Source organism: Hyla sarda, chromosome 2, assembly GCF_029499605.1.
Source record: "Hyla sarda isolate aHylSar1 chromosome 2, aHylSar1.hap1, whole genome shotgun sequence".
Lineage (NCBI taxonomy): Eukaryota > Metazoa > Chordata > Amphibia > Anura > Hylidae > Hyla > Hyla sarda.
Genome location: NC_079190.1, coordinates 450,598,297 through 450,617,314, shown reverse-complemented (window position 1 = coordinate 450,617,314; position 19,018 = coordinate 450,598,297). Strand labels below are relative to the sequence as shown.

At 39.9% G+C, this 19,018-nt stretch overlaps 1 protein-coding gene across 1 annotated transcript in view; it reads left to right on the top strand.

Moving 5' to 3' along the window:
- Window positions 1–19,018, top strand: part of CADM2 (cell adhesion molecule 2) — a 486,710-nt gene that overhangs the window by 352,244 nt on the left and 115,448 nt on the right. The window contains exon 8 of the mRNA XM_056559359.1: window positions 4,817–4,921. Within this exon, the coding sequence (XP_056415334.1) occupies window positions 4,817–4,921 (105 nt within the window). The remainder of the gene's footprint in view (window positions 1–4,816; window positions 4,922–19,018) is intronic.

Below are 19,018 nucleotides of genomic sequence, written 5' to 3'. Positions count from 1 at the left end.
CAGCCACAGTTTGAGACCACAGATCTATGCAGATTCTGCATGCACAGGTCTAGAACTCATAAGCCACCCACAACAAGTAAAGGCTTTTCTATGTTTATGTGAAGAAAGGTTACAGCCTAGTTCCACTTATGTAAGGCTGGATTCACATAATTTCGACATCCGGCATAGGTGAATTCTGCCTAGATCTTGACTCAACTGATTATAAGTCATCAGTTGTATGGCATCTAGCATCCTTTGTTCCCCTGTCCGGTGCCCTTCAGTGTGTCCAACCATCTGGCGTCAAAATTGAGGCGCTGGATGATTGATAGAACAAGTTCCTATTCTTTTTTTCCCATTCAATCTACTCCTAAGGCTGGACACCCACCATAGGTGAACTCAGCCTAAATCTCTACACAACTGATGCCACAACTGATGACAACTTGTCATCAGTTGTACGGCATCCAGCATCCATTGTTTCTGGGCAATGGACAGGGGAATGCAGCAAGATGCGTCCCGTCCCGTGCCCCCCTGGCATGTTCAACTATTTGGCGGCAAAATTGAAATGCGGAATTATTGTGACCTGTGCCATTCAAATGAATGGGATCAGTCCTAGCATCAGTTTCGTTATGGTTCACACCGAAGGGAAACTGTGCCGGACACTGCACATATGTGAATCCTGCCTAACTTTGGCTCATAAAAACGGAATCAAAATCTGCTGTGATAATTTTCCAAAAACTGAGTGACAATGGGAGACACAGACAGAAGAGCGGGAGTCTGGTTGCCTAGACAACCATAGAACACAATGAGGGTAGATTTATCAAAATCTGTGTAGAGGAAGAGTGGTGCCGTTGCCCATAGCAACCAATGAGATTGCTTATTTTATTTTGTAGCCACTTTTTAAAAATGAAAGAAGCAATCTGATTGGTTGCTATGGACAACTGTACCACTCTTCCTCTTCACAGGTTTTGATAAATTGCCCTTAATGTCTCTCAGGTAACTTTTAGAATTTTGTCAGTAGATGTCATGGTGGAGTTTTATCAAAACCTGTACAAAGGTTAACCAGTTGCCCATAGCAACCAATCAGATTGCCTTTTTAAAAATGAAAGAAGCGATCTGATTGGTTGACATGGACAACTGCACTGCTCTTCTTCTACATAGATTTTGATAAATCTCCCATAATGTCATTTTTAGAAATGGTGTTCACTTTAATAACGGAATGATGAAAAGTTTTTACATTTCCTAATATACTTTGGAGGGAATTTACTAAGACTGGCATTTTACATGGTGGTCATATAGGGGTATCCTGAGTTAAAATTATTTATTCCCTATCCTGTGGATATGAGATAAGTGTTATATAGTGAGGAATTTGACCGCTGTGAGCTACCACGATATCCATAATTTTGCTCCAGGTATTTAAAATGAATAGAGAGAAGCAAGCTAAGGACAACATTCTGCCACTTTAGCAGCTCCCATTGAGAAAGGATGGAGTGATGTTGCACATGCATGACTCACTGCTCCATTCATAACAAAGACCCAAGGCCTCATTCTTCATATCTTAGGGGGTCCTAGCAGTCAGACCCCTGTGATCTGACACTCACCCCCTCTCCCATGGATAGAGTATAAATTATGTTGAGGCCTTGTTTACATTGCCGTCGGACTCCGCTATTCAGAGTTCCGTCGGCAATCCAGCCAAAGGGATGGGAGTTTAGTGGAGAAAAAAATTGTGTAAACTCTAGCAGCTAAAATCCTGTAACATTACTTGGTCACCGATGCAAGTGAATGGGGTCTGTCATGAGCCGGTAGTAGCTGTTTGCGTCAGACCCATTTCAGGGTCCGATCAGCTGCAACGGGTCAGATGCAAATTTGTTTACTATGAAGAAAAGGACATGGGCAAATAAAAAGATCACAAAAAAATTAATAATTTTTAAAATACAAACTATAATTCATTTTCTGAAGACACATTCCCTTTAAAAAGCATTTTCTAAAGTGAGAAAATCTGTAAAAAGACAACATCTACCTGAAACCATTTGTGCTTCACCATGTTCTCTATTGAATTATTAGTACAATGCATCGATGAATTCATACATATTATTGTCTGATTTTTTTTTGCATAAAATATTCTGGCTTTTGACAGCTCACATTCCCCTTTGATTAGAGTGACATCTAAAAATAATGATGTGATTTTAGAGTGGTCAGTAATTGCCTAAACTAGTCACACTGTGGTCTCCGAAGTACAATTTCTGTTCTAATAAGTATCAAAGCAGTTTATTTCCAGCAGAGAACTCAATAGGAAATGTAAATAACATAAAGAGCGAAAAAAAAGACATGTTGACCAAATACATGATGATTATGATGGAAGTCCCATTTTATTATTTTGTATTCATGCTATGCTTCTGTTTGGGAATATTTAGGAATAGCTTCTGATAACTTAGTCTAGTGTTCATTTTAGGTAATTTGCATAGCAGATTATTCTAAATTAAGTACATTATATACTGGTTGCATTCGGAAATCTATTACCTTCCATCATCCATACCCGCAACCTCTTCCATTCATCAGTGTGAGGGTCCCAAGTCTTTAGCAAGTATACAGGCTTAAGTCTCGATACAACTCTAGGATCAGAAGAGAAAGAGCCAGTAGTCTCATTTACAGCTAATAGAAAAGAATGCCACACCAGCTGTTGGAAAACTACAACTTCCCTGACACAGTTAACAGTGCAGCCTATTGTTGTATATAATCTTACTGTTACTTTTTCTATTTTACGAAGCACAGATGGGTCTACAATAAAAGAATAGAAGCTTGCACTCACCGCTCTTGTAGAATATTTCATACGGTCATTCCGTTCTGGCAGGGAGACTTCATTGATGTGGGGTGCTCAGAGGGAAATTTCGCACAATAGGTGTGTGCTTCTTCCAGCCTTGAGGGAGTTCGTGACCTCATAGACCCACCCCCTCATGATGTCACGTCCCGCCCCCTCAATTCAAGTATATGGGAGGCTGCCACGCCCCCTCCCGTAGACTTACATTGAGGGGGTGGGGCGTGATGGCATGGGGGCGGGGCTATGATGTCACGAGCTGCTGGCTCCAGCGTTTGGAACAGTTTGTTCCAAATACTGAGCAGCGGAGTACCCCTTTAATGAATGCATTTGTAAGAATATTTTAATTGACATGCCCTACCAGTTTAACTACGTGAGTTGAGATAGGAATACCCCTTTAAAAGTTGTTTCCTGTTTTTCTACCGGTCTTATCTGAGCTATCATTTATGAATTTACAAAGTCATAATCTTTATTATATGCAATTATGGTGTGGTGGAGGGGATGATGATAATGGCATTAATATAATTATTATTTGACAGAAAACTGTTTTCTGGTGTTGAATATATAGTCCAATGGCATTCATCATTTTCCATAAATAGTTAAAGGTCTATTACAGTTTCAGAAAACAAGTTATTTATTCAATAATAAAAAAAAAACTGTGCAGGTTTCTGATATTTTTACTTAATCAATTCCTTAAGATCACTACATGCAGTCTTGGAATGGTAGCCTTCATTCTTAACTAGTGGGTCTTTCCTGGGTATGTGAGGGATATACAGGTGAATGGTTTTTTCCAAGGCTTCTCTGTGACTTTGTAGATGTGATGACATCATTGCAACTTTTGTATCATTCTGCAGGAACCCTTCCTGTTATCAGACTATACAGAGTCTTGTAATGAGATGTTCCCCTGTGTTATCTTCACATGGCCAGGAGAAACTTGCGTCTTCGGAAATCTGCTTGGCAATACATTGCCATCAACGCAGATGATGTAGTTCTTGCACCAATTGATTCATGTGGATCCAACTGTGCACAGAATGTCTACTTAAATTGTCTAGCAGCATAGTCTGTGGTGTGAACGGGCCCTTGTAGTTTTCATTTTACAAAGAATCATCTAGAATTTGCTGAAAAAATAATTCCACAGATTACCATTCCATACAAAATATTAAAGGGGTTATCCAGAATATGAAGAACAGAACAGATTTCTTTAAAAGAAAAACAGCACCACACCTGTCCTAAGGTTGTGTGGTACTGCAGCTCAATTCAATTGAACCAAATGGACCCAAGTTGTAATACCACACATAACCTGGGGACAAATGTGGTGCTGTTTTTGGACTTAGTTCTGAATTTCTTTTGCTAGATAACCTCTTTAACTAACTTGCATCCTGAGTATGCTACATCTTACATATAATAATTGAATAAAAAAAAAAAATTTGACAATCCAAAGTGGTTCCATTAAAGGGTTTTTGCGGCCGCTGCTCACCTTTGGCTTGTGTTATAGCTACAGAAGGCCGGCAGAGTTCAGTATGTAAAACATGAAGATGTTTGCTTCTTAGTTTTCAGTGATATAGACCAGAAAAGGCCCTGCAGGTGAAATATTTGCTTTACAATGTGATTTCCATCTTTACAGCATGTTATTATTTGCCTGTTTGTCTCCCACTTTTACCCAGCATGTTGTTTTAACCACATTTGACCTCTACCGCACAATCCATTGTACATGGCATGGATGAAACTTGGTTCTTGTCAATTAAATTCACTCTCTTTAGCTTTAGCATTTTTTTTACTTTTTTCTTTTCTACTTGCATTACCCAGTACTTGAACATTTTTTTAAATAAATTAACAATTAAGGTAAATACAAATGAGAGTGATTTAATATTATAAACTGACCAAGTGTCTAGATCATGCTTTGCTTTAAGCATGTCTATGTTCACGTGTGTCCACATTACCCAGCTTAACCATTGTTATGATTTTTGTATGCTATGATTTTGTCTTTATGTTTCATGTCTCTTTTTATGTTTTCCCATTGACCAGAAACTTTATTTACAACCACAATCATCCCCCTTTTCACCACTGCAACAGTCAAAACCTCTGTTACCATAACACCCCGTTCAACCTCATCCGTCTCTGGCACCAAAGGTATGTTTGATCTACCATACACCTTGTGCACTAGTCTGCTGCCAATGTCAATCGCTGAGATGAGATAATTGTTATCATTAGGTTTAATGGAATTTAATATTGTACTAAATTGGATAGGCCCCTCTAGTCACACACTAAAGCCTCCATACTACGGGCACAAGCCATGGCCTGTTCTGGTCATCAAACCTGTGGTCAGGCCACAATTTTTGTGCAGTAATGCAGACAAAAAATGTGGCCATACTTTTTGGTTTATATTTGTTAACACTATGACCTACATTATTGTTCCGTTTTAGACCAAATCAATTGATACATATTTGCTGAAAGAAATGCAACAATTTTAATGTCTCTTATCCTTTTTTGGCCCAAGAATTGTAAAAAAATAAAAATAAAATTATTTCTGAATCTTCCACTGAGAATCCAGTTGAAGGGGTACCCTGGTGGTAAAGTAGGAAAAAATATGTTTTGAAATCAACTTGTGCCAGAAAGTTATACAGATTTGTAAATTCTTCTGTTTAAAAATCTTAATCCGTCCACTACTTATCAGCTGCTGTATGCTCCAGAGGAAGTTGTGTATTCAGTCTGACCACACTGCTCTCTGCTGACACCTCTGTTCATGTCAGGAACTGTCCAGAGCAAGAGCAAAATCCTTGTAGCTAACCTTTCCTGCTTTTGGACAGTTCCTGATATGGACAGAGGTGTCAGCAGAGAGCACTGTGGTCAGACAGGAAAGAACTACACAGCATTCAGCAGCTGATAAGTACTTGAAGGATTTAAATAGAAGTAATTCACAAATCTGTTTTACTTTCTGGCACCAGTTGATTTGAAAACATTTTCCATTACAATACCCCTTTAATATAATTTACTTTTGTTGGAAACTAATCACCCTGTAAAATTTACCGTCATGGGTGTTGAAAGTGACCTGAAGATAGGTCATTGGTCCAGGGGTTGCCCAATTTAGGAGAATTACACAAAAAGCAAAAATGCTGCAGTTTTTGTGTCAGTTTTTCAGAAAAGTTTTGGAGAAAAAGCCAAAAGTGGATTCAAGAGCAATAAGACATGTAAGGGAAAAATGTTTAATTCTACTTCATGCTGGACCCATATCTGGCTTTGGCTAAAAAACCTGCAACAAACACTACAATGAAAGTTAAAAAAATTAAAAAAGGAAATAATCTTTCTTCCAAAATTAGGAAATTGTATCTTAGCTCTGCCTTTTTCTGGATTAACACTGCAGAAGAAAAGATTGCACTAGATAGACTTCTGTTCCTTTCAGGCTCACTACCTATCTATGCATTCAAGCACTCAGCATACTTTATGCAGCTGTTGCCATTGTCAGCTTGTGCCTCTTGCCCTGCTACCAGTAGTGCAACTTGGTCATTACATTTTCCCTATCACTACTATATACAGAATTGCTACTTGTTGTTAACAACTTGCAAACTAACAAGCAGTTAATGTTAATCATACCTTTGGATCAGTGGTCTCTGAACTGTGGACCTTTAGCTGGTCCAAATTACAACTCCCAGCAAGCCCGGAAAGCCGATGACCCCCCCCCCCCCCCCCAAGACCTTTCTTTCTTTTTTAAGTGAGTTCTAGAGCACTTCCCTTGATAATGGTAATACCCCACATGGCACAGGGCGACCACAGCTGTCCTGCAAGAGCAAAGGGGAGTGTATACTGCCGAAATATCAGGAAACACCCAGTGGACACTTGTGATATTATTATTGCACAAAAATAAAAATATATTTTTTTTTTATGATACTACTATCTAACATAAATATTTCTAAGCAATCTACTACAGCACTAACATCAACAAGTACATGTGTAATGATTTACAATGTCTCCTATCTAGAGCTTTCAGCTGATTGGAGGGGGGGGGAGGGGTAAAAATTGCTCACGGATTCCCTTTAAACCATTTGAATATAGCAAGCTAAAAATAGATATTGGCAAATCAGTGAATACCAACAGCATTTCATCAAAAGAATCTTTATTTAGTCCGGGAAACTGTAAAAAAAAAAAAAAAAAGGAAACTTACACCATCACTCATCTCCGTAACTAATATACAACTATTAGTTGGGTTTACTATTTGTTTACAAATAATTATAGTATGACCTCTGTACTGATCACGGCATCTGAGGGGTTAATGGTGGACACCAGCGCGATCGATGACGTCCGTCATTAGCGGTGGGTCCACGGCTACTGGCTGCCGCTGAGACCCGCCGTGCATGAAGCGAACACAGCTCCTGCGCTCGTTTCATAGCCAGGCCGTAAATGTATGGCGCTGTGCGCTACGTTACTTGCTGTCCTGCCATACATTTATGGCACATGCCCTTAAGGGCTTAAATGAGTTTTATACATTTGGAGGATGAGAACATGTCCTGTCAAAGTATGAATCTAGACCAGTGGTCTCCAAACTCTGACCATCCAGACGTTGCAAAACTACAACTCTTAACAAAACTGTTGGCTGTCCGGGCATACTAAGAGTTGCAGTTTTGCAACATATGGAGGCCTACAGTTTGGAGACCACTAATTTAGACAATATATTGGGAGCTACTGACTTCAACTCTAAGCTGACTAAAAGGGAATTTTTTGTGTAATATTTTTTCTTTAAGCGATAATTACCTACCCTGGTCCCCCACAAATCCTGCTGAAGCTCCTTTCAGACCCCAATGCACATCCCTTCTCTCTGTTTCTGAAAATGGAAATTGGAAAAAGATCTGCCCGTTCAACCAGTTACAGGCCATGATGAGACACCACTATGGTAAGTAATTGGCTGAGCGAGCAGGACCAGCTCCAACTCCTTGTCTTGGGAGCAGGGGAAAAAAAGACAAGCTGCGGGGGACTGGAATTAACTGCAATGGAAACTTCAGGGGAACCAGGGTAGGTAAATATCACTTTTTCAAATTTTTACAACATGTTCAGAAAACTATTTAAAAACATTAGTACACCAGAATACTGCATTCAGGTTATAGTGACTTTGGCCCTGACAATGGTTTTATGGCCAAATATCACTGTCTCACACTACAGGGTATCGTTCTGCACTGCAGATATTTCAGATAATGTGAGTAAATAGGGTACCACAATTGACCCCAACCACAACCTGGCAGTCACAAAAAATCTATTCAGAAAGTACGGTATTCCTTGCAGCTGTTGGACTTAGAACAATATGGGGACCTTTGGTCACATGACTTGTGTGTACAGGTTTAAATTATGGCCTATCTTTAGCTCCCAAATGTAGATTATGTTTCTATTAATTCATAGCAAACAGGAAGATTAATAATGACGAAGTTCTTCTGCATACAGTATAATAAAAAGTTGCATAATGTCTCACTATTTAACAATTGTGCTTTATTTACATAAGACCTGAAAGCCCCTTTAATTATATATAAGGAGATGGCGATGATGATAGATTTCACATTTTAAAAATTGTTCAGCGACTTGCAAAGTTGACTTTGCTTAACATGAAAATCATATAGTAACCATAAAATGAGACTGCATCCAGTTGTGCATTCAAAGCAATTCTCTCATCTCAGCCAATGCTAATGTATTAATGATTTACCAACCTGCTAATTTACAAAATGGAATATATTTTTCATTGCACGCTCCCATTGAGACAAATTAATGTGACTGACACGTTTTCACCTGTAATAGCAAAAGAAAGCCTGTTCCCAAATGTGTGCGAAATAAAGCGGCGCGGATAAATGTGAAAATACTTTGCATATTATCGTAACGATTATTACAGTATATCTAATGACAAACAAACAATGTTTCCAATATTTGATATGACAGAAGGTTTATTAGTGTCTTGCTATGTATTTCAATATATTCTAAAGGAATGTAAAATCTTATGAATACTTACTCTACATGTAAAGTTCTGAGAAACAGTCAGAGCTATAATGAAACTAAAATTACAACTTTGCTTTCCATTACAGGAGTGTTAGATGCTTGCTGAAACTTGTTTAATGCAGTTTTTGATGCAGTTTTTTTGAGTCAAAGCCAGAAGTGGGTCAGCCAAGAAGAACTAGAAGTCCTGCCTTTATAGTTCTTATTCCCTTTGAATCTACTCCTGGCTTTGTCTAAGAAAATTGAATAGAAAACATAAAGTATTTAAATGACCTTATCTTTTTTCTTCCAAAAACAGAATGTAACTTAGAAACCAATATATATATATATATATATATATATATATATATATATATATATATATATTTAATCCATTTGTTTATTTACATTTTTTTATTTTGATTTATTTAATTTAATTTTAAAATGTCCAAACCAGAAAAGACGTTATAGCTTTTAAATTGGCATGTACTCATAAAACAAAAATGTGTCTGATTAGAAAAGGGTAAAAAGGAAGATAAAAAAAAAAAAAACCTCCAAGAGATGACCCTATCCCATATAAAGTAGAAGTGACTAGTATAATTAACACAGTCGTACTTTATTGAAAAGACAGTCAGCGAGTACATCCATGAGCAAGACGCGTTTCGGGTATAATCTTACCCTTTTTCAATTGCAGATGAGACATCTGCAATTGAAAAAGGGTAAGATTATACCCGAAACGCATCTTGCTCATGGATGTACTTTTTTCCTTTATACTTTCAATACTGGAACCGCTGCCACGGCTCCTGGTCAAGCTCCTCCGGCCTGTATTCCCACGAATACCCCAGTTGCAGGGGTGATATGCCTTTTACCTAGACTTACCAGGTGAGAGTTCTTAATCCTGAAACTCACCATACACTATACCCACAGGTTTACATGAGGGGCTGTACTCCCTTTTCTTTCTATATCCCTCTCTGATTAGAAAAGGGGGCACTGAGTCTGGTCTAGAAGCAGTTATCCACAATACAGATAGTGGGAGTTGGACCTAAATCTCAATAACCCTCAATAACAATCTCAAAGTCTGAGAGTCCTAGGCTAAGTCTATTATGATGCAGAATAATTCATATAAATATTAATTATTAAGACTACTCTGCTGAGTGTAACACTTGAAGAAGCTTTGGCATAAAGCATTGGTGTTTACATAATGCCAAAATACCAAATGGTGTGACCCCTACCTTTTTGTCCTGTATGTGCCTTGCTTTAAATTTAAAGGTGTATTATAGTGCTGATGACAAAAAATAGGGTGCTGAGCCCTGGTAAAATAGAAATAAAAACCATACTTACCTTTTACTGTTCCCCTGCTGGTCCTATCGTAGCTTTGATTCTACTTCAACACTTGTAATAAAAAGTTAAAAACCAGCTCACCTCTTCATAAACTTGCTGTCATTACTTATTAAAACTATTTTGGAATTTTCCAATTTTCTTGGAATGTTCAATGCAGAATTATCCACTTAAAAAATGTGATGTAAGACCACCCATGTGAACGGTGAAAGAATTCATTCTTGCATTTTGAGAGCTGTTGTGGAGAAATTATACTATGTAGAACTAGTACAAAAGGGTTGTGTTTCACATACATGGGTATTTCTGTCCTTTTAATTTGAGAATTAAAATGTTGTGCTTAGGGGCACTATAAAGAGTTTATTTCATCAAGGTATCCACTTCTCTGGAGGTCCACATATATATTAGTGAAAAGTCAGCTCAGTCTGTTTTTGGCCAAGCATTTAATGTGTATGGAGATGACCCTGGTGTCAGGGAAGGGATCGGTAGGTTGTTTAAAGGGGTTCTCCGCTGCCCTGCCTTCCGGAACTCCGCTCGCAGCGTCTGGAAGTTTATTACCCCGAACGCTGTGTGCGGGCTTCTGTGTTCGAGGTCGATCCCTCGTGACGTCACGCCCGACCCCTCGTGATGTCACGCCCGTCCCCTCAAGGAAAGTCTATGGGAAGGTGGGGTTCTGCAACAACATTCACCCAGTGGGCCATAAAGGACATGAATTGTTCATGACCGTAGTTACAGCTCCACTGGTTGACGCTGCCATGCACTTTGGTACACACCGACAGGCTCAAGGACTGGCCCACCTTCTGTTCCACAAAATTGTGCAGGGCTGATACTGCCTTCTTTGCAAAGAAATGATGGCTTGGGACTCTCCACCTCAGCTCGGCACAAAGTGCAGAGTCCACCCCTTGAAAAGGGAGGGAATGCAGCACCAACAACTTGGACAGGAGCACATTCAGCTTCTGCGCTGTTGGATCAAAGAGTGCATACTGTTATCTCTTGGACATAGTTTCACCGATGGATTGCTGGCAGATTGACTGACTCAAAGTAGGAGGAGCAGGAGCATCTGGAGCAACAGAAGATGGGTATGACACACAGCTCCATTCGGCTGAGGTGGTAGAGCCTTGGAGGGCTGAAAGAGGGAGCGGCGTACCACTGGGTGATGCAGCAGGCTGGACCACCACATCAGAGCCACGGTTCTCCCAGGCCGCTTTATGGTGATGCTGCATATGTTTACCCAAGGCCATGATGCCAACATTAGGAACCTGGCCACGCTTCACCTCCTGCGGATGCTTGATGAAAAACTGTCACACCGCCAAGTAACTGATTTTCCGACCAACAGTCTGCACTGTTTGACTGCTACTGCCACCGACTCCAGGAACCCCTGTTTCACTACCTCACGGGAAGGTAGGCTGCGGCAATGCAGGTGGTCCACCCGAGGCATGTTTGGCTCCAGACTTTCCACTTCTGCCACCATGCTGACTGCCAACCATGCTACCACCTTCATGGCTCAGCTGCTGCCTCAAGGGCAACCTGCAATCGGCTTCATCATTATTATAAGTTGTGTCTACACATCACTGATGTCCTCCTCTGGTTCCTCAACATTGTCTGCTTCAGGACGATGAACGCTTGCAACACCACCTCCCACGCCACTCTCCTCATCACTACTTGTCCGCCTAGCAGAGGAAGTGGCAGATGTCTCCTCCACTCCTTGGCTTGGCAGTAATTGCTGACTGTCCTCTAGATTGTCCTCACTAAATAGTGGAGCTGAACCCACAGCATAAGATAGGCTGCATACTGCATGTGATTCAGGGTAATCCCACCTACCCTTGTTCCCGCCTTCCCAGGATTCCTTGCCCCATGTCCTCACATGGATCCACCATTTTAGATGCCCTGGAGCCTGGAACGCACTAAATGGAGTTTAATTAACTGTTTCACGTTATTGAATTGCGACGATATTCACATTAGTTCCAAATCAAATTTTTCATGAAATTCATAATGAATTTGGATTCGTCAGATTCGATTAGCTCATCCCTACAGACAGCTTTTGAAGATGAATGGGCACTTTCAATGAGACTGAAAGAATTGATAGTGATCAGCCATAGTCACGACAGAAGCTTAGTGGCAAGGGTTTTCCTAACTGGAAAAGCCCAATAGCCTTCTGCTTGGTAATCTTTGATGATAGAGTTAGACTGTAAATGCACACAACCTGCTAAAGAGCAATTGTAAGGTTAAGTTCACACATGACCGATTCATTGCAGAAATGTCTGTGACTATCCCATTTATCTGCATGGGGCATACAGAAATCCATGCACATGCTGCACCAACAACACCATTCATATGTATGAAAGGCACTGACTGGTAGAAAAATATAATAGAAATTATCCTAATGGTAGTTGTCAACTTAGTTATACATTTGCAAATGCATTAACATTACAGGTTACTAAGAAAAGATACTCCAGAACTGTTATTTTATGGGAAATAAAGTATTAACTAAAACAGACATGACAGGAGCACTGACAGGTTCACTATAAGTAATTGTATGGAGATGTGAAAAGAATGGCTTAAAAACACAAGTTTAGTCAGTTCTTTTAATGCGGCTCTGAAACTCTGAATCTAACTTTACATATACTGATTCTGGGAAGCAGCATAAATCTGATTTCTTTTATATGGGTCCATTTAAAACTTCTAAACTCCATTTACTTCCACTGCCATCTTAGTAAATCCCATTGGCATGCCTGAATGTGTGATGTTTTTGCTCAAAGTAAAAGAAACTTATCTTACGGAAGGCAGAGATCATCTGTAGGAGAGACCCAGCTGGAGTCCATCTCTTCCTGGCTAAGTAGCAGAAACTGTTTCATCCCATGGTTCCATTCCATTTCTGGCTTAGATAGGAGATTGTAGAAGCCTTTAAAAAAGATATTTGCTTAGGTGTTTTGGGTGACAGGTCTGCAGAAATTAGCAATTTCTTAGAGCCTCGACTTTGTTATTATTATTATTATTATTATTAATAATAGTAGTAGTAGTAATATTATTATGAATAATAATAATTATTATTATTATTATTATTATTATTATCATGTTATTATTATACATTTAACATTAAATCAACTGGTGTCGGACAGTTAAACAAATTTGTAAATCACTTCTATAAAAAAAAAAGGGAAAAAAAATTTCAAGCCTTCCAGTATTTCACAGCTGCTATATACTCTGTAGGTGGCCTTATGTAGTTGTGTAGGTATTTTTAGTCTGACACAGTGCTCCCTGCTGCCACCTCTGTCAGTGTCAGGAACTTTCCAGAGCAGAAACAAGTTAAAAATTGCAATCCACATTGTTCTCTTCCTCTAGATGACTCCTGACATGGACAGATGTGGTAGTAGGGAGCACTGTGTTGAGATCTTCTGGGAAGTAAAAGAATTCATAAATATAAAAAAAATAATAATAATACTTATAAACCTATTTTAGATTATACTAGCTGAGTACCCGGCGTTGCCCGGTTTTTCCTTCCTAATCCTTGTTGGGGAGGAAAATAAACAAAGGAAGAAGATTTTGACTTCATATGCCGACCTCCTATCCTGACCTCCTATCCCGTCATCATATCCCGTCCTCCTATCCCGTCCTCCTATCACGTCCTCCTATCACGTCCTCCTATCTCGACCTCCTTTCCCCGACCTCCTATCTCAACCTCCTTTCCCGTCCTCCTATCCCGTCCTCCTTTCCCGTCCTCCTTTCCCGTCCTCCTTTCTCTTCCTCCTTTCCCATCCTCCTTTCCCATCCTCCTATCCCGTCCTCATATCACAACCTCCTATCCCGTCCTCCTATCTCGACCTCCTATCCCGTCCTCCTATCTCGACCTCCTATCCAGTCCTCCTATCTCGACCTCCTATCCTGTCCTCTTATCTCGACTTCCTATCCAGTCCTCCTATCTCGACCTCCTATCCTGTCCTCCTATCTTGACCTCCTATCCCGTCCTCCTATCCCGTCCTCCTATCCTGTCCTCCTATCGCGTCCTCCTATCGCGTCCTCCTATCCCTGTCCTCCCATCCCGGTCCTCCTATCCCGGTCCTCCTATCCTGTCCTCCTATCCCGACCTCCTATCCCGACCTCCTAACTCGACCTCCTATCCCGACCATCCCGTCCTCCTATCTTGACCTCCTATCTTGACCTCAAATCCCGTCCTCATATTCCGACCTGTAATATGTGACCAGGTATGGAAATATCTCCAGCTGTACAGAAGTTATGTGGGAACATACATTTCCCATTGATTTGCATGGGACTTTAAACAAAACCCCCAACCCTCACAAATGGGGGTAGTTAAGGGTTAAATTAACTATCCTATATTTTAAGTGGACATATCAGTAAACATGTGACCAAGTATTATCGAAATATCTCCAGCCGTTTTGAAGTTATGCAGTAATATATATTTCCCATAGACTTGTATAGGACTTTAAACATAAACCCCGCTCCTGGCAAATGGGGGTGAGTAAGGGTTAAATCACCTATCCTATGTTTGTTGTTGACATATAAGTAACATGTGTGCCAAGTTTCATGTTAATATCTTTAGCCGTTTGGACGTGATGCTGGAACATACACACATACATACATACACACACACGTTGAGTTTTATATATATAGATTATTTATTATTTATTAACTGATTTAATCTCTTTTAAGAAAGGTTCTTGTTGGTAACTCAAGTTTTGGAATTTTGAAAAGTTGCAAATAATGGTGTAGCACTAGTTTTAAAAACAATTGTAAAAAGTGATCATGGTCCACAATTTTTAGAAAGATTTATTAATACTGATGCCAGAAAATAGTCCAAATTTTGTTCATGGATAAATTAACATTTTATTTTTTTTCTTTAGAACACTCCATCATGAGTTACATTTCTAAATGGTGCACGTCTTTTAGTAAATTTGGTGTATTTCAATCAAACTTTTGGATGCCAATCTTAAATAGTTATCTTCTTTACAGAGGATAGGAAATATTATGCTGATCAGTAGGGATCTGACAAAAAACAATGGTAAACTACACCCTACAATAAGTAAAGTGAACTGTGCAGGTGCTTTCAGAGCGCCATTTGTTCTTTACAGAGCATCCAAATGTCGCCAAGCTCAGCAATAACAATTTGAGATGGGAAGACCTCTTTATTAAATGTGCAACATAGTATAGTCCCTGAGATCCATGGAATAGAAATCAAATAAATAAAAACAATAAATACATTTTATTAGAATATTTAAGCACAGTAAGCAGTTCATGGAAACTGATGCACTTTGAAAGTCATGTTAGTAAAACCCATTTGCAAATCTGACTGGGACATTTTTTTTTAAATCAAATATAAGGTAACACAAGATATCTTCAGGACTATTGAGGTCATCTTTAAAGAAGAGCAAGCTGGTAGTCTATCTTCCTTAGGCTCAGTATGATCAAACATTTCATCAAATGGTCTGTACCCATTGCTGATGTAAAAAAAAAAGTAGATTGAAAAATGTAGAATCTTAAAAATAAGTAGCTGATAATTTAGGCAGAAAACTCAGACAAGAAGAGAAACATAATGGCCCTCATTTACTATTGCAAACCCGACATGTTTTGTCGGGTCGTGCGCCATTTTCAGGCGCATTGCACCTGAAATTCTGTCTGCGCCTGAATTTGCGCCTGAAATGAAAAAACCCAACTAACTCTCCATTTTGGTCATCGGGAAAAGGGGGCGTGGTCACAGAAAAAGGGCTTGTTCCAGACATTTTCACAAAATCTCAACATATTTACTAAAGTTTCCACAGAAAATGTGGTTGATTTCAGCTGAGGAAAACCCTACAGGTCAGATCATGTGTAAAAAAAAAAGCAACATGTAGGGAAAGTGGAAAATGTAGGGAAAGCTTAGTAAATACTGTGGAAAATAAATTGAAGGGAATTAAAACCCACAAAGAAACCTACACTCCACTCTTAGTAAATAAGGGCCAACATTGCACATTTCTTTTAATAGGACTCTTAAAGAGGTTCTCCCCTGCTAGACATCTTATCCCCTATCCAAAGGATAGGGAATAAGATGTCTGATCACGGGGGTCCTGCTGTGGTTCTAAGCAAATGCCGGGTTCCTGCGACAGTGGTCGTGACATCACGGCCACCCCCTCTTGCCATCACTCCACACTGCCTCCATTCATGTCTATGGGAGACAGACAGGCCCCATCCCATAGACATGAACGGAGGGGGTGTGGACGTGACATCACGATCACGGCCTCCAGCTCCGGGCGCTCTAAACAAAATGTTCTGAACACTGGAGCACCGGAGTACCCCTTTAACAATAGTAACAATAACACAGTTTGTTTCATTTAGCAAAATACTGTATCATATCTACATGAGTGTTATCTTTTTTGACAGTAGTTCTAAGCATATCTTCACTCAATATTGTGATTGTGATTTTTGCAGATAAATTTTAACATGCAGCTCCCTTTTTGAAGTCAACATTTCTAATAAAGAGTATTTATACTCTATACAAGTTTTTTTTTAATGCTATTTCACTTGGACAATACCTTTTTGTCTAATAATAGTAAGCTGATTTTAAGGCATGAACCCTCTAATAAGTGTTATGTTTCCCTGCAGCACCACCAATGGGGAAATAAAGCATGACATGTTAACTGTTATTAAAATCAATGGTCTATGTGTTAGGATCTGCGCTCTGGCTGCACAAGCTGGCAGTGAGCGCATGGCCAAGTCTCCTTCTGCTGCCGCGGGGCTGGGATTCGCATCGCAGGACGCGCCCGCATGCAAATCCCAGTCCGTCACTCACCTCCTGCTCCTCCTGCCTCCTCCTCTGCCTCTCTGCTCCGGCACGCATGTCCCCATCCCCAAGGGCGCGCGCACCTGAGCTCTGAGATTTAAAGGGCCAGTGCGCCCATTAATTAAGTAACACCTGTTGCTCAGTTAATAAATTCCTCCCCCTCACACACTTCCCTGCCAGATCTTTGTAGCCCCAGTGCCTGAGAGAACGCATTACTGAGTATTGCTTTGCTGTTTATCGTCCTCTTTGCTCCTTGACCTGACCTTGCACCTACCTGCTACGTTGCTACTACGCTACAGTGCCACCTGCCCTGGCCTTCTACTATTCTGCCACCTGCCGTATCCTACCTGTGCCTCGAATTTCCTCAGCCACCTGTGGTCGAGCCATGCCAGGGGTAGCGACTTGGGTGCCGCCTAACTGATCAAGTCCTTCCCACTTTGCGGCAGGCTCTGGTGAAAACCAGCGACACCTTAGACTCCGCTCCCTGGTACGGTCCATGTCATCAGCCACACAGGTCCAGCGGATCCACTACCACTAGTGTCTACTGAAAAACGAGTGTTACACTATGTAAGGCATAGAAATGATGGGACCTCCAGAAGAGACACTTTGCCTAATATAGAAAGATTGGGAATAGATAATATAATTTCCTTAAAAGGTGTATAAAACGTTTTTGTTTCCCTTTAAATGTCCTTACCGTTGAATCTGTGCATGGCCTTTTACAATTATAAACACAAAGATAACCATTGAGTGGTGCATTTTTGTTGACACATGCCGCATTTTTTGTGGAAAACTCCAAAATATTGAGGAAAAACTGGAAAATTTCCTTAGTTTTTTTAAACTTACAATTATTTTATATAGCTTTCTATGTTCCTTTTCTGAACAAAATAATTTTTCTTCCATTCATTTTCCAACAGCCGTAACTTTTTTTTTTTTTGTCCGACGCCACTGAGTAAGGGCTTATTTTTTGTGGGATGAGCTGTACTTTTTATTGGTGTCATTTTTGTGATACGTGCTAGCTTTTGATCATTTTTAATTCCGCTATTTGTACCAAAATTGGTGAATTTTAGGCTTTTTTTGTTGTTTTTTTTTTTTTTTACGGCGTTCACCGTGAGGGATAATTTATATTATAGATTTATAGTACACATCATTATGGAAGTGGCAATACCTATTATGTATATGATTTGTGTTTGTGATCTTTTTTGGTGATAATACAGGGCTTTTATTGGGAAAGGGGCATTTTTTTATTTTATTTTTTACACGTCATACTTTTATTGAAGAACTTTTTATAAAATTTTTTTTACAATTTTTACAGGTTATACTATGCTGCAATACATTTGTACTGCAACACAGTATGACTCGATCAGCTGCACGGTGTACAGCCTGTGCGATCCATCTGTGTCTGACCTGACCTCCTGCTGCCATAGCAACCAACGGCGACCCGTGATCTTAGCGCACTCCCCTGTCAACAACATAGATGCGTGATCAGGATTGATCACAGCATCTCTGGGGTTAATGCTGCCAAGACTGGCACGATCGCGGCTTTGGCAGCTGCGGCGAGACTCTGTCTGTCATTGACAGCCGGGTCCCGCCGCCGATTTCCTGCGTTGCCCGCAGAAGTGCCGGAGATCGCTAAGACGTATGCATGCATCCTATAGTGGGAAGGGGTTAAAGCTTGGGGCTATAGTCCCCTATTATCACAACAGAATGGTGTTGTCAAGAGGCAGCAGGTAAGTCTAGCAGTCAATGATCTCTCACCAAGAGGTACACTATCCAAAAGTAGCTTCTGAGAGTATTTTTATAGGACAGCAGGGAAAACACTTTTGCAACCTCTTGTTGCAAGACCCAGTGGGTAGTCAGACCACACCTATAAAGATTTACATATCTGTGTCCCATACATGTAACTGTATCCGGAGCTTTTCATCAATCTGACATATTTATCAGGGTGTTGTCATTTTTTGTCAATAAATCTAATTATATGAGAAATTAGTTACTTAGTAACAAAAACAAAAAATCAGTGATTTAAAATGTAAAAGGAAGAACACAAATTTCCAACTTCCAATATATAAAAGGTTTATTCAAACCATTAAAAATGTATCAATTAACTGTGCTAACAAAATGAGTCCAAAAATGGAGACAACTAGGCTGAATGATTCATACTAGACGCAGTACTCAGA